The following is a 20,610-nucleotide window of genomic DNA, read 5'->3' on the forward strand; positions in this document are numbered from 1 at the left end:
CACTACAAGTGAAAAAAATACAGACAAAAGTGTTGTCTTAAAAAATCAGCTAAAATTTTAAAATGCATTTCCTAAGCTGTCTTCCATTTTCTTCATCACTACTGATACTATGCTACTATAAAAAGTTTTTTTTTTTTTAAATATAATACTGTTTCTCAGATAGACTAATGAAGTCTTTCCCCTTTTGAAATTTCTCACTGTTAATGCTTTCATTTTTTTTTTTTTTTTGTATTATCTGCTGTAAACTAATCTGTAAGCATAGTAATTTCTCTTTATTTATAGTTACCTTTGCCACCTGTCTGATCTTTCCCTTAGCACTTTTACTTGTGACATGGGAAATACCTCTTTTCATCCCTGCAGTGTTAGAATCATTTTCATGTAATTTGTTTTCCACATCATTAATTCAGATACTTTGACATCACATAACAAAATGTATGTACTTATGTAGTCTATTTCTTAACATCACCTAAGCATTCACCTGGAGAGAATTCTGGGTTCTGGACCCAAGTCTATGAAAATATTTCATTTTATTTTAGGCATATTATGTGGTCCAGCAAATATGATTTACTGCCCCATTACCATTAAATGACCACAGGCATATCTTTGACCTGCCAGGGCAGGACTTGGGTGTTTGACTCAGTTTGCCTTGGGCAGTGCTGCATCTAGCTGGTTTGTGCTGAGATTATGATTGTTTGTTAACAGAGTGGCTATGTCTTACCCTGAGCTGAAGTTCTGCAACACACACAGTTAAACCCTGACTAAACTGGAAGATGCTACAAAGCGTCCAACAGCCCTTGTGTTCATCTGAATGGGGGGAGACTACTATGACTATGAAAACTCGAAACAAAAGCTGAGAATCAAGAAAAACATGGCTGTTTGAAGAACGCATGCAAGAATTATAGCCCAAGCAGACTCAATGATAGAAACTACACTATGAACATTATACTTCTCCAAGGAATGACCCTAGGATGCTGTCAAATCATAGAATGTTCATCCCTACTCCACTCTGCATGTGGAGGGCAAAAGATGTTAACATTAGGACCCATGGAGACACTAGGAGGGTGAGAGCAATTTCTGGGAAAAGGATTAGATATTTAGGAAGGTCATGTACAACAATATCTGCACTGTTAATAAGACTTCTCTGTGCTTAGCTCTACTTATATCATGTTCCCTTGTGCTCATAACTAGATTGAATGTCGTAATAGGCTCCACTGAAGAACAAGTTACTCTTCTATCACATCCTTTGGCTAGGATTGGATGGCAGAGCACTCAACATCCTTGCTTCATCAGCTCACCTTCTCACATGCAGAGAATTCTGGAATACTCTTTCTGGATTTGAAGCTGTTGTTAGGTACTAGATGTCTAAAAATCTACCTAGTATCAATTTACAAACGGCTTTAAATTTGGAAATTTGTAACGTTGACTATTTCCAAGAACTTCAGTTTCTGATAATTTTACCAGTAGATGATCTACTAATTTCCATAGATTATTATATGCCTGCTGAAATTGACTGTCCTGGTTTAGGCTGGGATAGAGTTTATATTCTTCATGCTAGCTTGTATGGTCCTATGGTTTTGAATTTGCGATGAAAAAACAGGGTTGATAACACATTGATGGGTGTGCGATCTACTGCTGAGCAGTGCTTGTACAGCACCAAGGCATTCTCCGTTTCTCACACTGCCCCATCAGCAAGTAGGCTAGGGTAGGCAAAAAGCTGTGAGGGGACACAGCCAAGACATCTGATACAAACTAACCAGAGGGATATTCCAAACCATAAGACATCATGCTCTGCAGTAAAAGCTGGGGGGGTGGGGGGAAAAAGGAGGAGGCAGTGGAGCCTTGGAGTAATGGTGTTTGCCTTCCCAAGTAATGTTAAGTGTGCTGAAGCCCTGCTTTCCTGGAAATGGCTGAACATCTGCCTACCAATGGGAAGTAATTCCTTGTTTTGCTATGCTTGCACACACAGCATTTGCTTCACTTATTGACTTCTCATTTTCCCTTACTCTTCTGACTCTCTCCCCCATCCCACTGCGTCGGAATTGAGTGAATGGCTGTGTAGGGCTTAGCTGCCTACCAGGGTTAAAATACAATAGCTGGGCAAACCTGAAGAACCTAGAGTTTTATAGCTCACAAGAGATGCAAATACGTTACAGAAAATGCCAGCCAAGAGCAAACCAAAATAAAATGCCAACAAATATAAATTACAGTCTATTCTAATACAATGCAATTAATAGATGTTTCTCAGAACATGAAAATGCATGGTGAACTGGCACTGCTGATATAGTAGTTTTACAGCATAACAGCACTTACATAAATTAATTATTGATGGATTGGGTTATTAAAAAAGAACACTCTCATGGCATAACACTTAGCAATATGGCAAACTCATAAGTGCAAGAAAGAGAACTACAGGACTCTGGTTATACTGATTCTTCATCTGGAAATATTTTGAGAAAATCCATTCATATGCACATTTTAAATTTAAATTCTGTTTTACACATAGTACCTAACTGCTTGTAGCCATCATACGTACTAAAGTATGCAAAACCAAACATGTTTCTTTCTTCACTCTTCATCCAAGCAAGTAAAATAAATTTCCAGCTCTCTGTTCCATTAAATGCCAAGAGCTAAAGAAATTTATCAATAACTCTGTCATGATGTTACCTCAATAGATAGCTGGAATCCTTGCTTCTGCCACCCTTTGATAGGCTGCCTTAGCAGGAAATGCATGTGAACATTTTGAAAGGAGACATCTCCAGAGTCTGTCACATGCAATCCCTTCACCATTTCAGGAAACACACCACAACCATAAGGTAGACATTCAACCACATGATTTGAATAGGTGTAATAAAAGGAGACTAATCAGGTATATTACATTCTCACTGTTGCAAAATATGAAAAGGAAAGCACTAGGCTTGAACTAAGAGTTCTTTGCTAGCAGCAGACAGTACTGAGGTGAATTCATAAATAAGATTTAATAAATAAAGGCAGAGAACCTGGAATTAATGGAACTTCTTAAAGTTCTTCAGCTTCTAATTGCTGCTCTATTATGCTGGGGTTTCAAATTCTACCCTGTGCCCAGCAGGATTTTTCCAAATGCATGAATTGTTTCACCATTTGTCTGTGGGGTCACACTATCAGCTACAAAGTCCAGAAATGTTCACAAGAAAAAAAAAATAGATCAACTTCCACAAATGAACAAGCATCTTTAAGTATAATTTAACCCCAAAGAGGTAAATATTTCTATCTTGTAACATACATGCTTTATACATAAGGCAATTGAACTGATTGTAACTGAATACACATTGAATTGCTGAGGGGGATAAGTCAGACTAATGGCAATTCAGCTTGGTGTCCTGGCTCAAGCAGTAACTAATACTAAACAACATAGCAAAAGATGACCTTTCCAAATAGAATGTATTCGTTATTGCTCAACAGACTAACGTCAGGGCAGAGAAAGTCCTTCCCCTCTTTTCTTTATAAGTATTAGAAATCAAACATTTGTGAATGTTTTTCATTCTATATTGTAAAGCAGTTAGAGTGACCTACAGTTACACTGAACAAAATTAAAATGTCATGGGAGTTGCCTTCAAATAATAATTTCTCTGCCCAGCTCTCCAATGACATGAGGAGAGTTGTAGAAAAGGATCATAAATTGTCTCATGATCAAATCCCATGCAATTTATAATCTATGCCTCTATATAAAGCATAAAATAGTAAAGTATATGGTTTAAAACATGTATAAATTACAGATTATATACTAATATTTGAGTTCTCCTTGGATTATAAGTACACAAATGTGTTTAAATACACATGGACATAGTCAAGTAGCTTCATAGTCCTGATTAAGAGCGGACAGCATGTTGTCAGAACAACATTAATCTCTTCATTCAAACCCAAATGCAAAACATTTTCAGACAGTAAATTTCCTATCAGAAGAACACAGAAACTTTTCTAATAATAAACAGTATTGGGTTTATGTAGCAAGGTTTTGGTAGCAGGAGGTTGCAGGGGTGACTTCTGTGAGAAGAATCCAGAAGCTGCCCCATCTTAGATAAGGGACAGTTTCAGCTGGCTCCAAAGGGACTCGCTGCTGGCCAGAGCCAAGCCAGTAAGTGATATTGTTTGTGCCTCTCTGAGAGCAGGGAAAAAAACACAACCACCACTGTGTTGGGTCTGTCTGAGCTGGAGTCACCTTTCCCTGCAGCAGCCCACACAGTGCTGTGCTCTGCACTTGTAGCTGGAACAGCACTGATATCACTCCAGTGTTGTGTCTATTGCTTCATTGTTGTGTCTATTGCAGTGTTGTGTCTAGTGCTGGCACACCATCAGGACTCCTTCCAAGCCCCTAAGAGCCAGGAGGCTGGGGGTGGGCAAGTGATGGGGAGGGGACATTGCCGGGGCAGCTGACCTAAACCAACCAAAGGGATATTCCATAACACCTGATGTCACACTCAGCAATAAAAAGGGGGGCTCTCATGGGGGAGGGGGCTGTTCCTCCTGAACAACCACTACGTGTTTTGAGGCTCTGCTTCCCAGGACATGGCCAAACATCGCTCATTGATGGGAAGTAGAGATTTTTTTTTTCCCCTTCTCTCTGTGATTCCGCGCAGACTTATTGTTTCTTTTTCTCCCCATTCCCTTTCCCTTTAATTAAACCTTTCTCATCTCAGACCCCGAGTTCTCTGTGTTGTATTTTCTCCCCCTTCCTCCTTGAAGAGAGGGGAAGTGAGAGAGCAGTTGTGGTAAAGCTCAGCTGCCCACCTGAGTAAAACCACCACAACCACCAACACAAACAAACAAACAAAACAAAAAACAAACAAACAAAAAAAAGAAATAGCTGCACAATAGTAGCTAGCAGAGAAGAGTGAGAAACAGCCCTGTATACACCAAAGTCAGTGCAGAAGGAGAACAAGAGGTGCTCCAGGCATGCAGCAGCAGTTCCCTTGCGGCCTGTGGAGAGGCTCCTAGTGGAGCAGGTGGATGTGGCCTGGAGGAGGCTGCGGCTCATGGAGAGCCCCTGCAGGAGCAGGCCCCGGGCCAGAGCTGCTGAGTAGCCCACACAAGAGCAGGTGATCTGGGAGGGAACTGCTGCCTATGGGTGACCTGTGATGGAGCAGTTTGCTCTTGATGAATAGACCCTGCAGTACAAACCCATGTGGGAGCAGTTCCTGAAGAGCTGCTGCCTGTGGGCAGCCCACATGGGATCAGTTCAGGAAGGACAGCATCCCGTGGGAGGGACCCTACATGGAGCAGGGGCAGAGAGGGACCTTGAAGGAGAGGCAAAGTGCTACAGACTGCAGCTCCCATTCCCTTGTTCTCCTGCAACACTCAGGGGAAGGAGGCAGTAGAGTGTGGACAGGGGATGCTATTTTTGTTGTATTCTTTGTTTCTTACTTCTCTAGCTTGTTAGTAATAGGCAATAAAAATCTCTAATCTTCCTACACTGAGTCTGTTTTGCCTGTGACAATAATGGTTGCATTATCTCCCTGTCCTTATCTCAACCCTTGAGCCCTTTCCATTGCAATTTCATCCCCTTTCCCTTTGAGGAGGGGCAATGAGAGAAGAGAGGTGCTTCAGCACTCTGATCATCCTTTGTGGCCCTCCTTTGGACGAGCTGTAACAGGTCCATATCTTTCTTGTGCTGGGGGCCCCAGAGTTGAATGCAGTACTCCTAATGGGGCCTCATAAGGACAGAGTAGAAGTGGAAAATCACCCCCCTCAGCCTGCTGACCATGCCTCTGTTGATGCAGCCCAGGATGCAGTTGGCCTTCTGGGTTGCAAGCACATAACCACTGGCTCATGTCAAACTTTCCATCCATTGAACTCCCAAGTGCTTTTCTGCAGGGCTGCTCACAATGAGCTCTTCACCCACCCTGTACTCATGTCTGGGATTGTCCTGCCCCAGGTGCAACACCTTGCACTTGGATTTGTTGAACCTCATTAGGTTTCTGTGGGCCCCCTTCTCAAGCTTGTCCAGGTCCCTTCGGATGGCATCCCTTCCTTCCACAGTACCAACGGCACCAGTTAGTGTGGTGTCGCCTGCATACTTGCTGAGGGTTCACTCAATCCCACTGTCTATGTCACTGTTAAAGACATTAAACAACACTGGTCCCAAGACAGTCCCCTGAAGGACACTATTTGTCATGGACCTGGACATAGAGGTGTTGTCTACAATGAAGGGAGACTCTGTCTCCCTTCAAATCCATCTGTCTGCACTATAGATTTCAGGATGTTGTGTGAGACGGTTCCAGGGCCTTAAAGAAGTCCAGATAGATGACATTAGCCAGTCTTCCCTTGTGAACTAACATATGGATAAAAAAGATATCCACAAAGTAGCATGGCTTTTCTAAAGGAAGGTCCTACGTTACAAGCCTCCAAAGGCTTTCAGAGAGATTAGAAGGCACAGAGACGAGAGAAGTCCAGTTTAAGTAAAATATTTGCACTTTCAAAGGGCATTTGCAGAAGTACCTTATGACAGGTTCTTACAGAGACTAGAATTTCTGTCTTAGGTGCAGGCTTGATGGATGCTTATTTAAAACATATTTAACAGATGGTAGCAGTAAAATGGTTGCTTCCTCTGGAGTAGAGAAGTTAAATAATGGACTTCTATATTATGCATTCTGTTTGACAGTATATTCATAAATATTCTGGAAAGAAGATGATTAATGAGATGACCAAGTTTGCTGATAGTATTAGCTTATGCAGAGTAGCACTGTTGACAACCACCTGTGAAGAGATAATGGTCCTGCAAAACTGAGTAAGCAGTGATATGGTAGATTAAGTACAGTCCATTCTACAAAACGGATCAAAAGGCATCAGATGAAGCTAGTAAAACCAACATGAACAAAAAGGTACTACTGTACTGTAACCTCTCCAGCATAAAAAAATTTGGAATACTAAGAGTGTGCATGGGCTTAAGATGAAAATTAGACAAGTCATGGATGAAAAAGCATTCAAGAGCTTCTTATTATAAATTGACTATACTTAGGAAGTCTCTGTACCACAAACTGTTGGAGCATAGGAAATAATTCCAAAGAAGCAACACTATATCATTACTTGTTCTCTCTTCCATAAGCAGTACTTGGATAAAAGGATATTCAGTATGACTTTGTACAACTGTTCTTATGTATTTTATAATGTAGGGATTACAAACAGGTGCTCTTATACTTTATGTCCAATACACTGAGATAAATAAATTAATAAAACATTTGGATAATACCAACAGAGTAGGTCTCCACTGAAAAAGCTTGCCATGAGAGTTGTGAGCTACAAAGCAGGAAGAGCAAAGAGTAAAATAACACAGGTTGGCAAAAAGTTAGCCAGGAAGATGCCCCAGTTTTCTGTACTGGATATAATTTTGCTTAATATATTCAAAAGAGATGCAAAACAGGAATGAGATTGAGTTGCAACACTTGTGAATAACACACTTTCAACAAAAATTGAATCAGGTACAAAAAAAGTTGTGTTGTATTTATGAAGTATCTATGCTTTAGTACAGTTACACTAAAAGTGTAAAGTACTATTTTTTTAAGACTATACTACAGTATCTGTATTTGAGTATTTGAACTATTCCTGAGACTTAGAAAATTTAAAATCATTTGTATTCAATTAGCACAGAAATTTTAGCCATTAATGTGGAACTCTGCTTGTTGTTTGTTCTGCAGAATACAGTTAGGATGGCACAAGGAATAGAATGGAGGGTATTAGAATTCAATTAAACAAGTCATTGGTACAATTTCATCTAGTTAACACACCACAAAACACATACAATCACATGACAACAAACAGAGGACAGTGAATACAAAGGCAATAGAAATTATCTAAAGAGTGGAAACAACACAAGAGAACAAAAATTGAAACAAGGAAGACTGAACAGTTTGGAAACAAGAGATCTAACATGGATTTAATTCCTGATTTTGAAGTGCAGAAAGTACAAATGTTTCACTTCCTACTTCATCATTAAACAAGGATGAGGTAGTATTTAACAAAGTTTTGTAAAAACACAAAACTACAAAATGAAACTGACTAGACAATCTCACTGAGTTCAGTAACATACATTTAGAAAATAGCCTAAAATAATATGAACAAAAATAACTACAGCTGTGTTTTTAGTAGAACAGACATGAAGAGACAGGCTACTCTCATAACTTGTAGATGAGATATCATCTACATTTTAGAGATATCAGATGAGATATCTCTAAAGCCCATATTACTATAAATGTATCTTACTTTGCACATCTGAAATTTGTGTTTGCAAGCACAGTTAGAGGACTAACACTGTATTAAGCTGTTTATCTAATGCAGACTATTCAGTGTTCTGTCACCAACAGAAAAGCAAGTGCTGTTGGGCAGTTAATCCTGGAAAAACATCTGTGACAAAAACAAAAGAAAACCCATACACAGATATGTGTGCAACTTGGTGTTTACTGCTATGAAAACAGGATGAAATGTGGATGACAAATTCCAGAAGTCTACCCCAGGCTACAATAGTACCCCAAGCACTCAGGCACAGAAGCCATGCAGGCAAGCAGAATGAGTTATGCTTTAAACAGAAAGAAATCTTTTTAAATACCGAGTGTCAGAGTGTAAATCCCAACCCTAGAATTAGATCATCTCTGCAGAAAATCGAATAAGGAAATCTACTTCACTTTAAATTCACTATTTTACTTCAGTCTCATCTAGCTTGACATCTTAGACAAGCCTATTGTAAACCTTATCATTACACTCCAGTCTGAGTAACCTTTATTTTCTTATACAATTAAGTTTAAAGTATCTGATATATCTCAAAACTTAAAAAAAAAAAAAGAATAAATAAAAAAAAATGTGCAGATAAAAAATGAAAGGTGGAGATGTCAAAAGATCCTACTTGATTCAGGAGTTTTTATTAGTGTGAGGTCAGTTACCTTGAGAAAAATAAAATTAATTAAATAAATAAAAAATAAAAAATCCCTCACATCTGACCACTGCTCAGAACCTGAGGGTGTGACATAAGGACCTGACAGAACTAGACTACCCTGAGTGTTAAAAACACATTTTCTTATTTCAGCCCTAAGAGGATAGTGTCTTATGGATAAGAGGAATAACAGAAGCTCAGCTTATGCACATACGCTAATGCAGGATGGTTTTGAATATGTTTGCATGACTTTGACTTCATTCCTTAAAATATTTTTTCCTATGAACTGTCACTGTGATTATTTATTTTATTCTGAACTTCCACAAATTCAATGGTAAAAAGTGTCTTTGGAAAACGTGGATAAAACATAACTAGTTAAAAAATAAAAAAATCATATATATCCAAAATTAGAAAAGGAAGCTGTTTTGCATGAAAGATACTGCAATTCAAGAGTTCTTACAAAAAATTTCCAAGAGCTATTAGTACTCTATTGCTACATTTTCATTCAGTTTTTGAGAAATGAAATAAAGACATGTTTCTTCAAAAAGCACATGATCTTACAAAAAATGGTACTATTTTCTAGTCTTTGAAAGCTATGCCACAGTTTTATGAATACGTCTCTTTTGTATAGCTACTTTTTCCTCAATTCTAGATGAACTGGAACTTTTAGTTCGAGTGTTAAATATGTTGGAAACTGCCTGTTTATCCATTTTTATTCAGATGGAAACTTCTTTCCCCTTTACCATGGCTTTAGGAAGAGCTACTGTGATTAAATGGCATCATAGAGTTGCAGAATCATAGAATCACTTGGGTTGGAAGGGGCCTTTAAGATCATCTAACTCCAACACCCCTGCCATAGGCAGGGACGCCACCAATAGATCAGATTGACCAAGGCCCCAGCCAGCCTAGCCTTGAACACCTCCAGGGATGGAGAATCCACAACTGCTCTGGGCAACCTGTGCCAGTGCCTCACTACCCTTACAGTGAAGAATTTCCTCCTAATGTCTAGTCTAAATCTATTCTCTTTTAGTTTAAGACCATTCCTTCTTGTCCTATCATTGTCTAACCAAGTAGAGTCCTTCTCCATCTTTTTTACAAGATCCCTTTAAGTACTGAAAGGCCAAAATGAGGTCTCCCCAGAGCCTTCTCTCCTCCAGGCTGAACATCCCCAGCTCTCTCATGCCTTTCTTAGGAAAGGTGCTCCAGCTGTCCAATCATCTTTATAACCCTCCTCTGGACTCCTTCTAACAGGTCCACATCTCTCCTGTGCTGGGGGCCCGAAACCTGGATGCAGTACTCCAGGTGGGGCCTCACGATGGCAGAGTAGAGGGGCACAATCACCTCCTTCAACCTGCTGGTCACACCTCTTTTGATGCAGCCCATGATGCAATTGGACTTTTGGGCTGCAAGCATGCACTGCTGGCTCGTGTCAAGCCTTTCATCGACAAGAACCCCTAAGTCCTCTTCTGCAGAGCTGCTCTCAATGAGTTCTTCTCCCAGTCTGTTATCAAGTAGATAACATCAATAACATCGGTCAGACTTCCTTTGTTGACTGATACAGTCATTCCATCATAGAAGGCCACCATATTGGTCAGGCACAATTTATCCTCAGTGAAGCCAAGCTGGCTGTCCCAGATCACCTGCTTGTCCTGCATGTGCCTTAACATTGCCTCCAGGAGGATTTGTTCCATGATCTTGCCAGGCACAGAGGTGAGGCTTACTATCTGTTGTTCCCCAGGTCTTCCTTTCTACCCTTTTTAAAAATGGGAGTGATGTTTCCCTTTTTCCAGTCAGCAGGGACTTCACCTGACTGTCAGGACTTTTCAAATATGATGGAGAGAGTCTTGGCAACTATATCAGCCAATTCCCTCAGGACCCTGGGATGCATGTCATCAGGCCCCATAGACCTGTAGTTGTTAAGTTGCATCAGAAGGTCCCAAAGTTGCTCTTTGCTTACAGTGGGAGGGAATCTGCTCCCCCAGCCCCCGCCTAGAAGTTCAGGGACTCAAGAGATGTGGAAATCCTTACCAGTAGTGAAGACCAAGGCAAAGATGTTGTTAAGTACCTCCAACTTCTCCACATCTGCCCCTACCAGTTCTCTGTTTTCATTTGTCAGAGGTGATACACTCTCTCTTCTCTTTCTTTTGCAGCCAGTGTAGAACCCCTTCTTGTTATTCTTTGCATCCCTCACCAAGTTTAGTTCTGTCAGTGCCTTAGCTTTCCTGATTCCATCCCTGCACATCCAAACAGTGTTTCTGTACTGTTCCCAGGGCACATGGCCCTGTTTCCACTGCCTACGCATTTTCTTCTTTAGCCTAAGTTTGACCAGCAGATCCTTATTCAACCATGTCTGTTTCTTACCTTCCCTGTTTGATTTATTACTTATGGGAATAGAGAGCCCTTGCACTCCAAGGAAAATATCTTTAAAGAGTTGACAGCTCTGATCAGATCATCTGTCCCCAAGGACTGTGTCCCATAGGATCTCATCCACTAGTTCTTTGAACAGCTGGAAGGTGGCTCGTCTGAAGTTCAAGGTCCTGACTTTGCTCTTAGCCAGGCCCATTTCCCTCGAGATCACAAATTCAACCAGGGCATGGTCACTGTAACTCAGCCTTCCTCCAGTCTTAAACTCTTTAATGAACTCTTCTGCACTGATGAGCACCAGGTCCAGTAACGCTTCTCCTCTGATTGTTTTGTCTAATACCTGGATGAGAAAGTTGTCCTCAGTGTACTCCAGGAGTCTCCTGGATTGCTTACTGTCTGCTGCTTAGCTTTCCCAGCAAACATTTGCGTGCTTGAAATCCCCCAGGAGAATGAGAGCCTGTAAGCATGATGCTTCCTGTAGTTGGAGCAAGAAGGCCTCATCAACAGGCTCCTCTTGATCAGGTGACCTGTAGTAGACCCCAACCACATGATTTCCTTTGTTGGTCCCGTCCTAATTTTTGTCCACAGGCTTTCAACCTGATCTTGGCTGTTTCTCAGAGGGAACTGTACGTAATTGATACATTTCTTAACATAGAGGGGACCCCACCACCAACCTTCCTTCCCGCCCGTCTCTCCTGTAAAGATTGTAGCTCTCCATTCCAATATATCAGCTATGCAGTTTGTCCTACCATGTTTCTGTGATAGCAGTTAGATTGAAGTTTTCTAGTTGCACTGTGGCGTCCAACTCCTCCTGCTTGCTTTCTGTGCTGCATGCATTGGTGTAGAGGCACTTCAGCTGGGCTATGGGTTGCACCATCTTTTTAGAGGAGTCCTTCCTAATTCTTATGGGATGATTCACAGGTGTTTCCCTGCTTTTTAAAGTATTGTCATTCAAGGGTTGAGTCACTTACAGGTACAACCCCTTCCCCCACCAAATCTAGTTTAAAGCCCTCTTAATGAGTCTGGCTAGCTTGCTGCCCATTTCCTGAAACTGCATCATTTCCTGAAATATTGAATGATGTAAACTACTCATTTAACTTGTCAATAATCATTATTAATTTGTATTTTCCTTTCATAACAGTGATTTGGAAAGCCTAAAAATATTTACTTGTTTTATTTGATAATAGTATGAGCACGATAGTCATAACCCATATATAACGGAAGGACTATGATTGTCAAGGAATCCTGAAAATTATGACTTTGAAATAATGAACTTACAATTTCAGAATTGTAATTATTCCATACTTTCACATAAACCATAAAATCTACATTAACATTTTAAACACAAAAACACATTACACAACAGAAAGAGAACAGAAAAATAAAAAAATATCTCTATAATGAATCTGGGCTTGTGTTTCTCTCCTGTCCATTTCTGATATTTATTTTTCACCTAAGTAGGTGTTTTTGTTGTTGTTATTTTATTTAGTTGTACACTGGGATAGGACTTAAAAACAAAACAAAACACACATTTACTTTAAAATATTAATCTTTCTTAAATGTTTGCATCTCTATTTTATTTTTCAAAAATTGTAATGAGATCTAGGTATTAAAAGCATAAAATGTCTACATGGCATCTTAATCTAGAAAATGTCAAAGATTATTATTTCATGAATACCTTCTGGATTCTCTCAAATGGCAGATATGCAAAAGAGAATAAATTGTCTGTTTCTGTAATATTTTGAATTTCAAAGAATTCTTCAGCTGAAAATCTACTGTATTAGAGAATGCAGAAGTATTCAAGAACTTACTTTTCTATTTTTAATCATTGAAAATGATATACATTCCATCTTATTACAGTCAGAAAGGATTTGACCTTCTGTCTTCACCCTGGGCAAGTAAACCATTTTGGAGGACAATGAGTAAAGAGCACTGGGTAGTGACATTCCACAACTCTTCATTCCTCCCTTCATATTCCACAGAGGAATTGGAACAATTTATATTCTTGAAAATCCTCCCAGACTCAGACATAAATATCAACTGGATGGAAGAATGTCTCCATGAATTCTGATGGCACGAGGCAGGCACATCTCTGCCTTGAGCTTCAAGATTCACAGAAGGAGATATTTAGGCATCAAAACATTTCAGTGGGAATTTATTCTGGCTATTAATGAGTACATTATCAAGTAATTAGTTCCAAAAGAAACAAGATTGTAGAGTGAAGTAACAGAAGATATAGTATCAATACAATCTATAAAATTTCACTCTGTTTTTCTGTTTTTACTTTGGACAAGCTTTATTAGGACTTACAGACTAAATGCAGCTATTATATATCATGAATGTTATTCAAGTGCATTCTGTGAACTGCCTCAAAGAAATTTACCTGGTGCCTCTCGGGATTTCTCCATCATGAAAAGTGAAGCAAGCGGAGTGATTAGAAGATTCACTTCAAAACAAATTGCTGGATCTAATCTAAAATGCTAAGGTATTTGCACCTCTTATGTAAGCAGAATCCTACAGGATCTAAATATATAATATATAAAAATAGATACAGTATTAGCCATAGTTAAGATGTCTGTGTGTGTAGTGGAAACTGTGAGACAGAAGGAGCCAAGCTCTAGGAATGTTATTTCATCTAGTCCATTAAATAGAAATACAAGCAAATCAGGCATGTGTTCTTAATAATTTATATAGTCATTTAAACTAAAATGTCCTTCAACCCTGAAACTTAGAAAAATAGTTTTGTTAAGTAGTTGCATAAAATTTTGAAAGTCTTTGCAATTTTATTTACTTATTTATTAGTACAGAAGGCAGTGATATGTCATATGCTTAAATGAATCTCTGAATTGAAAGCCAAATCATAACTTCAAAAATTTCTGTAATCGCAAAACTGCTTCTTGTCTGTTACATGTTACATTATCTGTTTCAATTTCTCTATTAAGAGTCTACCATCACTACCAGGATGGACTTCAAAAATATTTTATGAAAGGAAATATTGGGTTTCTTGGCATCTTTAATGAAACACCTTCTCAACAATAAAAGCAAAGGAAACTGATACAAAAATCTTACCCTGTACTCTAGATTAAAAAACAACAACAACAACAAAAACAAAAAAAAAAACATCTATTTGTTGAAAGCTTGGTGCATTCACATGCTATTTAGTTACCTAGTATAAAGTATCAGCATAAGAAAATAGATACAGACTCAATGTTTAAGTACATGCAATTAAAATTGATTATATGGAGATGAAATTGAGAATAGTCATCACTACCGTCCACCTCTACCTACTCATATTCAATTAATTTTATTTTTGCAGAACAAGTGTTTATAAGAATTAAAAATAGCTCATGAATAAAACAAGATATAGTACACATTTTAAGAAACTAAACAATAATCCTTTGCCCCCTGAAAACTAAAATTGCTGCAAGTAAAACTAATTTTATTCAAAAAAAAGAAAAATCAAGTAAATAAAGTCAATGAGTACTGGAGTCCTGCAAAATATTTCAAACTCTGATACATAAAGATTCCACTTCCATTTTGTTATGGTTCAAGGTTTTTTCATATTTTCATATTTTTTCATATTAACAATAATACATGCCAACAGCCAAAAGAATCTTGGGGACATAAAGAAAGAGCAACTCATGTGTTACAGGTTGACTTCCAATATGCTTATCCATTCCATCTGTCATTCTTTTGATGTACCTAGCTTCCCCCTGTTCCTTAACCTCCTGCTTCTCATAATTCCATTCCTGTCACAGAATGATGAACCTCAGTCCTTCTCCCTGTTCTCCAAATTATTCATAAATTATTGTTGTATATTTGGTTCAGCTTCTGGCGTTTTTGTCTTCCCTTATGGAAAATAATTATCACACACTCTATTGCTTTTTGGCAGCAGGAAAGGACCGTGTAACTTTAAAATTTGTTTCAAGAAACATATGCAACTATGTCAAATTTGATATTAAAATAATAAATGTAACTATTCTATAATAATTCAGAAGTGTTCACATCTGATATTCTTAATTTTTTGGCTTATTCTGCTGTCCATGATATATGAAAATTATACATTCTCCCAGAAGAATTAGATAAAAACAGCTGTTTAACGTTTTGTATTAAAGATCCCTCACCTCTTTTAGACAATACGGAACACTATTAGGTCATTTTTTCTTTGTCTTGTCCCAAAACTCTTAAGTAATTCCAATTTCCGGCTTCTGTTTTTGTTTGTTTATTTGTTTGTTTGTTTTTTCTACTGTAGTAGGTATAATGAATGTTTCAAAAACACATAGGTGTTTATGCTTTATTTGTGCATTTATCATTAAATAGTCATATCATTTCATTTTTATCTTTTTAACATGAAATAACACAAAAATGTTAATCTATATGCCAAAAAATCAGTTGCTGTTATAACACATTTAATAAAAAGTAAATAAAAAGCAATTTCATATGACATAAGACTTTTAAATTGAGATTTTTTTTGTATATTTGTCCACTTAATTTGCATTTTCTTGTTTTGAAAACCAACAGAATTAGGAACAGAATTGAGATAAAAAAGAAAACCATGAAATAAAAACATTTCAAAATATTAATTTTGGTATACACTTAAAATTGCTTCTAATAATATATTGTTACCTTTGTAATTAACCTTGAAACCAATTGAGCCCACACTTTCATCTGTTTGAAGATGCAGCCACATCTGATTACTCATGCTCACAATTAAGTCTGGTACAAAGCTCCCAGTTAACCTACAGACAGAAAACAAACACAAACAAACTAAACCAGACGTAAAAGCCAAGAAGGAAACCTTAATAACAGTCTCAAAGAACTTCCACTATACCAGTAGCAATTAAGTATTTTTAAGTATTATTTAAGTATTATTTTTTGCTTTTTGTAAGTGTTGATATTTAGACCCAGGACAGCAGGAATTTAAGTAACTAATTTTTATGGATTTTTTTTTTTTTTTTATTTCATCATGGTCATCTCACACCAACTGAGCTAATACTAAGCTCAAGGATCCAATGAATATAGATTTGATAGTTTCAAAGTTCAAATTTCAATGCAATTCTAAATGTGTATCCTCTTTGCTGAATGGAATAGTGTAATAGTGTAATATTCTGAAACTTGCAGTTTGATGTTTTCACAAAATTTTGCCTGAAATTTGGTAAAAGTTTATCAGCTAGAACAGAATGTTGAAAAGTAGCAAAACATATTTCATTCTTGTAAAATGAATCACAAGCACAAGACTGTATGAGTGAAAACTGTTTCTTTTTCTTTTCTTTTTTTTTTTTTTAACCCAGTTCTGATTATTTTTAAAGCTAGCTGAAACTTAAAATGGACTATTTAAAATATATCATGCAGTTTGTAGTTAATTTTAGTTCTCCCCTCTGATCTTTTTTAGTTTGTTTTTTTATAAAATGTTCTGCTGTGGGAGAAACTCCTGTTAAATCCCCACATCTGTGTTCACAGATGGAGCTACGACAAAGACTCTTGCCAGAATTGAACAAGTAACTGCATGGCCAAAATGATGTACTAACTGCTCATTCCCACACTAAGGGAAAGTGGTTTCAGACTATGCCAAATTGAAAGATTAACTCTGTTGTTACTCAGAAACAACATTCTTGTTAACAGCTAACAGAGTTTTATAGCTGTCAATGGTGACTGACAGCAGACTTGGTGAATATCAAGACCATTGGGGATATTAATCTCTTTGTTGTATCAGACAGAATTCCTATTGCAAAAAACACACACAAAAAAAATTGTTATTTCTATTTTCTGAAGTAAATTATAAATGCATATTTTTTAATACACATTAATACACATGTTGGAGAGTGTCCAGAGGAGGGCTACGAAGATGGTGAAAGGCCTGGAGGGGAAGACGTACGAGGAACGGCTGAGGGCACTGGGCCTGTTCAGCCTGGAGAAGAGGAGGCTGAGGGGAGACCTCATCGCAGTCTACAACTTCCTCGTAAGGGGGTGCCGAGAGGCAGGAGACCTTTTCTCCATTAACACCAGCGACAGGACCCGCGGGAACGGGGTTAAGCTGAGGCAGGGGAAATTTAGGCTTGACATCAGGAGGGGGTTCTTCACAGAGAGGGTGGTTGCACACTGGAACAGGCTCCCCAGGGAAGTGGTCACTGCACCGAGCCTGTCTGAATTTAAGAAGAGATTGGACTGTGCACTTAGTCACATGGTCTGAACTTTTGGGTAGACCTGTGCGGTGTCAACAGTTGGACTTGATGATCCTTAAGGGTCCCTTCCAACTCAGGATATTCTATGATTCTATGATTTTTTCAGAAACCATATTTTTCAATGAAATAGTACATGGGGCAAAAATACAATTTGTAAATGCATTTTTTGAAAATAGTCAAAAAAGAGAACACAGAAATAACTTGTCCTTGCTCTTTTACATTGGTATTTTAAGTTACACATTTTAAAAAATAGTTTTCAAATTCTTAGCAGCTATAAATTTCTATAGCTCTTCAGCATCGAGTTGCTAATAAGCAGAGAAACTTGTCAGTGAGGGAACGACTTTCTGCAAGAAAAGAAAATCATCACTGATTCCAGAGAGGCACGGTTTATCTGTTATTTCTGCACCTGCAAGACCTGCAGAGTCCTGTTTTAAGTGCTTAGTGATCCGTGTACAATATTTGGGAAGATTTTGGGGCCATCAGTAAGATCAAGAAAAAAAATACCATTATGTGGCATATATATATATAGACTTCCTCTACTGTGGAGACCACTTATGGATGTAGGTTCTTAAACCTCTTTCAAAAGCTGATCAGTGAACACTGTCAACAACATAAATGGATAGATGCCTCCCTTTTTATTATAAAATTTAACAATAGTTATGACACTCAGCAGGGTGTTTTCCCCCTTTCCCTCTTCAAGACGATCTTTCCTACATGCTAGTGGAAGTCCTGGAATCACCAGGACTGCAATTCTCAAGTTAGAAAGCATAATTCAAATGCCAAATGAAAAAACAGACATATTCAAACCAATGTTCATCAGCAGTTTGCTGGAGGAAAAATCATTATTTTAAAATTTACAATCTAAATTTACAATATCTGATTTCTTTGCTGTGCATCACATCTTAGGCAAAGTGTGATTGGCTCAGGGAAGAAAATATTTACAAGCTTTTTTAAGAACTGAATTATGCTCCATCTTCTATGTAATTTTTAATGGTATTTTTAACCTAATAACCACAACTCTGATAGTTCTGATCACAGAATAACCGGTGATCAATCCACTAGTAAATGAAAACAATACATGTGACTGAATGACTGATTTTACACTGCTATTTAATATTTCAATATATATATATATAATTAACTGGGGGGCTTTCTGCCTTCTCAGTATCCTCATAGTAATTATTCTTAAAAACAATATTTCTCTAGTTATCTACAAAACAGATTCACTTACACGTTAATACTTGACAATTGTAAATAACTCCTTAATAAAATAAAATTATTTAGAATTCCTATGTATGGATTACAAGTTTAATTCTGCAATTCCATCACTTCTCCCCAACATGGGTCTCATCATCAGAAATACTTTTATAAAATATCAACAATGAAATAAAATTGGACCTTTAATTAAATAAAATGTACTACATCCATCAAAATTTAAAATATTTTTGTACTGTGCCTCATTGTGTTAATTTAATTTAAATAACAATACTTAGTTAAATGTTAGTAAGACTTGGTGAATTTCTGCTTAGTAAAAATGAGATGATAGTCAATAGAGTTTAGGCATCTAAGAATAGAGTTTAGTAGTCTTATATGAAAAATGATGAAAAACTCAGTGCCTTTTTTTTTTTTTTTAATAATCATAAGTGGTTTGGGTAATACATTGCTAAGTTTTTTTGTAGAGTTTTCTTCCCTATACTAACACATTTCTGAGCTTACCTACAATAGTTGATAAGAACTTAAAAATTGACATTCTATGCTATCCTCTTTTGCCATACCAAGCTTGCTAGGAGGTTTTAAAAGTTCATGTATAAGTTGCCCATCATTGTCTTAAGTGATCATTTTTAATATGAGACATTACTTATACAAATGGAGCACAACAGCCCCCAAAGTTTATATTCATATGTATATACAAAATATACAAATGTAAAACCTCTACCTTTACAAATTCTGATGTTAGTTCACTTTTTCTGCTGTTCAGTCCACCTCTTTCTGACTTTAGAACAGTAAATGTTCTAATTACATAATAATGTACTGTATTGGGTTTATTTAGCAAGATGTTGGTAGATGGGCTGCTGCAGGGGTGGCCTCTGTGACAAGAATCCAGCCCTGGTTCCAGCCCTGGTTCCAGCTGGCTCAAAACAAACCCACTGCTGGCCAGAGCTGAGCCAGTGAGCGATGCTGCTTGGGCCTCTGGGGGAACATATTTATGAAAGGAAAAAAACAGCAGCTGGGAGTGAGAAAATGTGAGAGAACAAGCCCTGCAAGGTCAGCAAAGAAGGAAGGAAGGAAGGAGGTACTCCAGGTGCTGGAGCAGAAGTTCCTCTGCAGACTATGGTTGGACTATGGTGGAGCAGGTTGCTCCCCTGCTGCCTGTGAACCCCATGCTGGAGCAAGGGAAGAGAGCAAAGATGGAGTACCAAATTATGAAGTCAAAGTGCTCTGGACTGAACACAGCTCCCGTTCCCCTGGGCCACTCAGGTGGAAGACACAGAAGAGGGTGGATAGTAGGGAAGGTGTTTTTGGTTTGTTTTAGTTTCTCACTGTTCTTGTCTGTTAGTAATAGGCAAACAATTATATTAATCTCCCTGCATTGAGATTGCTTTGCCCGTGATGGTAATTGGTGAGCAATCTCCCTGTCCATATTGCAACCCTTATGCCCTTTCTTATCATATTTTCTCCCCCTCTTAGTTTCAGGATGGCCAGTGAGAAAACAGCTGCGGTGGAGTTTAGCTGTCCATCAAGGTGAAATCGCCAAATGTACTTAACCACCACATTACCTTCAATCATTTTTCAAAATCTCAGTAAAATTATTTTTTGTTGTGATTCAACGGACTGTAGTCACTATTAACTCTCATCAAAAATCACATTAATGATATTCTGTAATGTATATAAACTGTAAATGCAAAAGACTCACACTTGAAGCACAGTTTTAGGATCACCCACTTCTCCTCCATCACCAATTGTCAGTGTGTCATAGCCAATCTCCAGATCAAATTCTTCAAAATTTATCTGTATGACCTAGGGAATAAAATGAACGAAAGTATTTTAAAAATACAGAAATAACCTGAGAAATGCCTGTAAATAAGCTTTTCAGCACTACAAGAAAAGGACAATTTCAAATTAATACTTTTACTTAACTTTAGAATATCTTACAATAAATTATTACAA

At 37.8% G+C, this 20,610-nt stretch overlaps 1 protein-coding gene across 1 annotated transcript in view; it reads right to left on the bottom strand.

The window, feature by feature from the left end:
- Positions 1 to 20,610, bottom strand: part of CSMD3 (CUB and Sushi multiple domains 3) — a 668,812-nt gene that overhangs the window by 341,719 nt on the left and 306,483 nt on the right. The window contains 2 exon segments of the mRNA XM_068672527.1: positions 15,887 to 15,999; positions 20,357 to 20,460. Coding sequence (XP_068528628.1) covers positions 15,887 to 15,999; positions 20,357 to 20,460 — 217 coding nt within the window.

The sequence above is a fragment of the Anas acuta genome, chromosome 2 (genome assembly GCF_963932015.1).
Source record: "Anas acuta chromosome 2, bAnaAcu1.1, whole genome shotgun sequence".
Taxonomy (NCBI): Eukaryota; Metazoa; Chordata; class Aves; order Anseriformes; family Anatidae; genus Anas; species Anas acuta.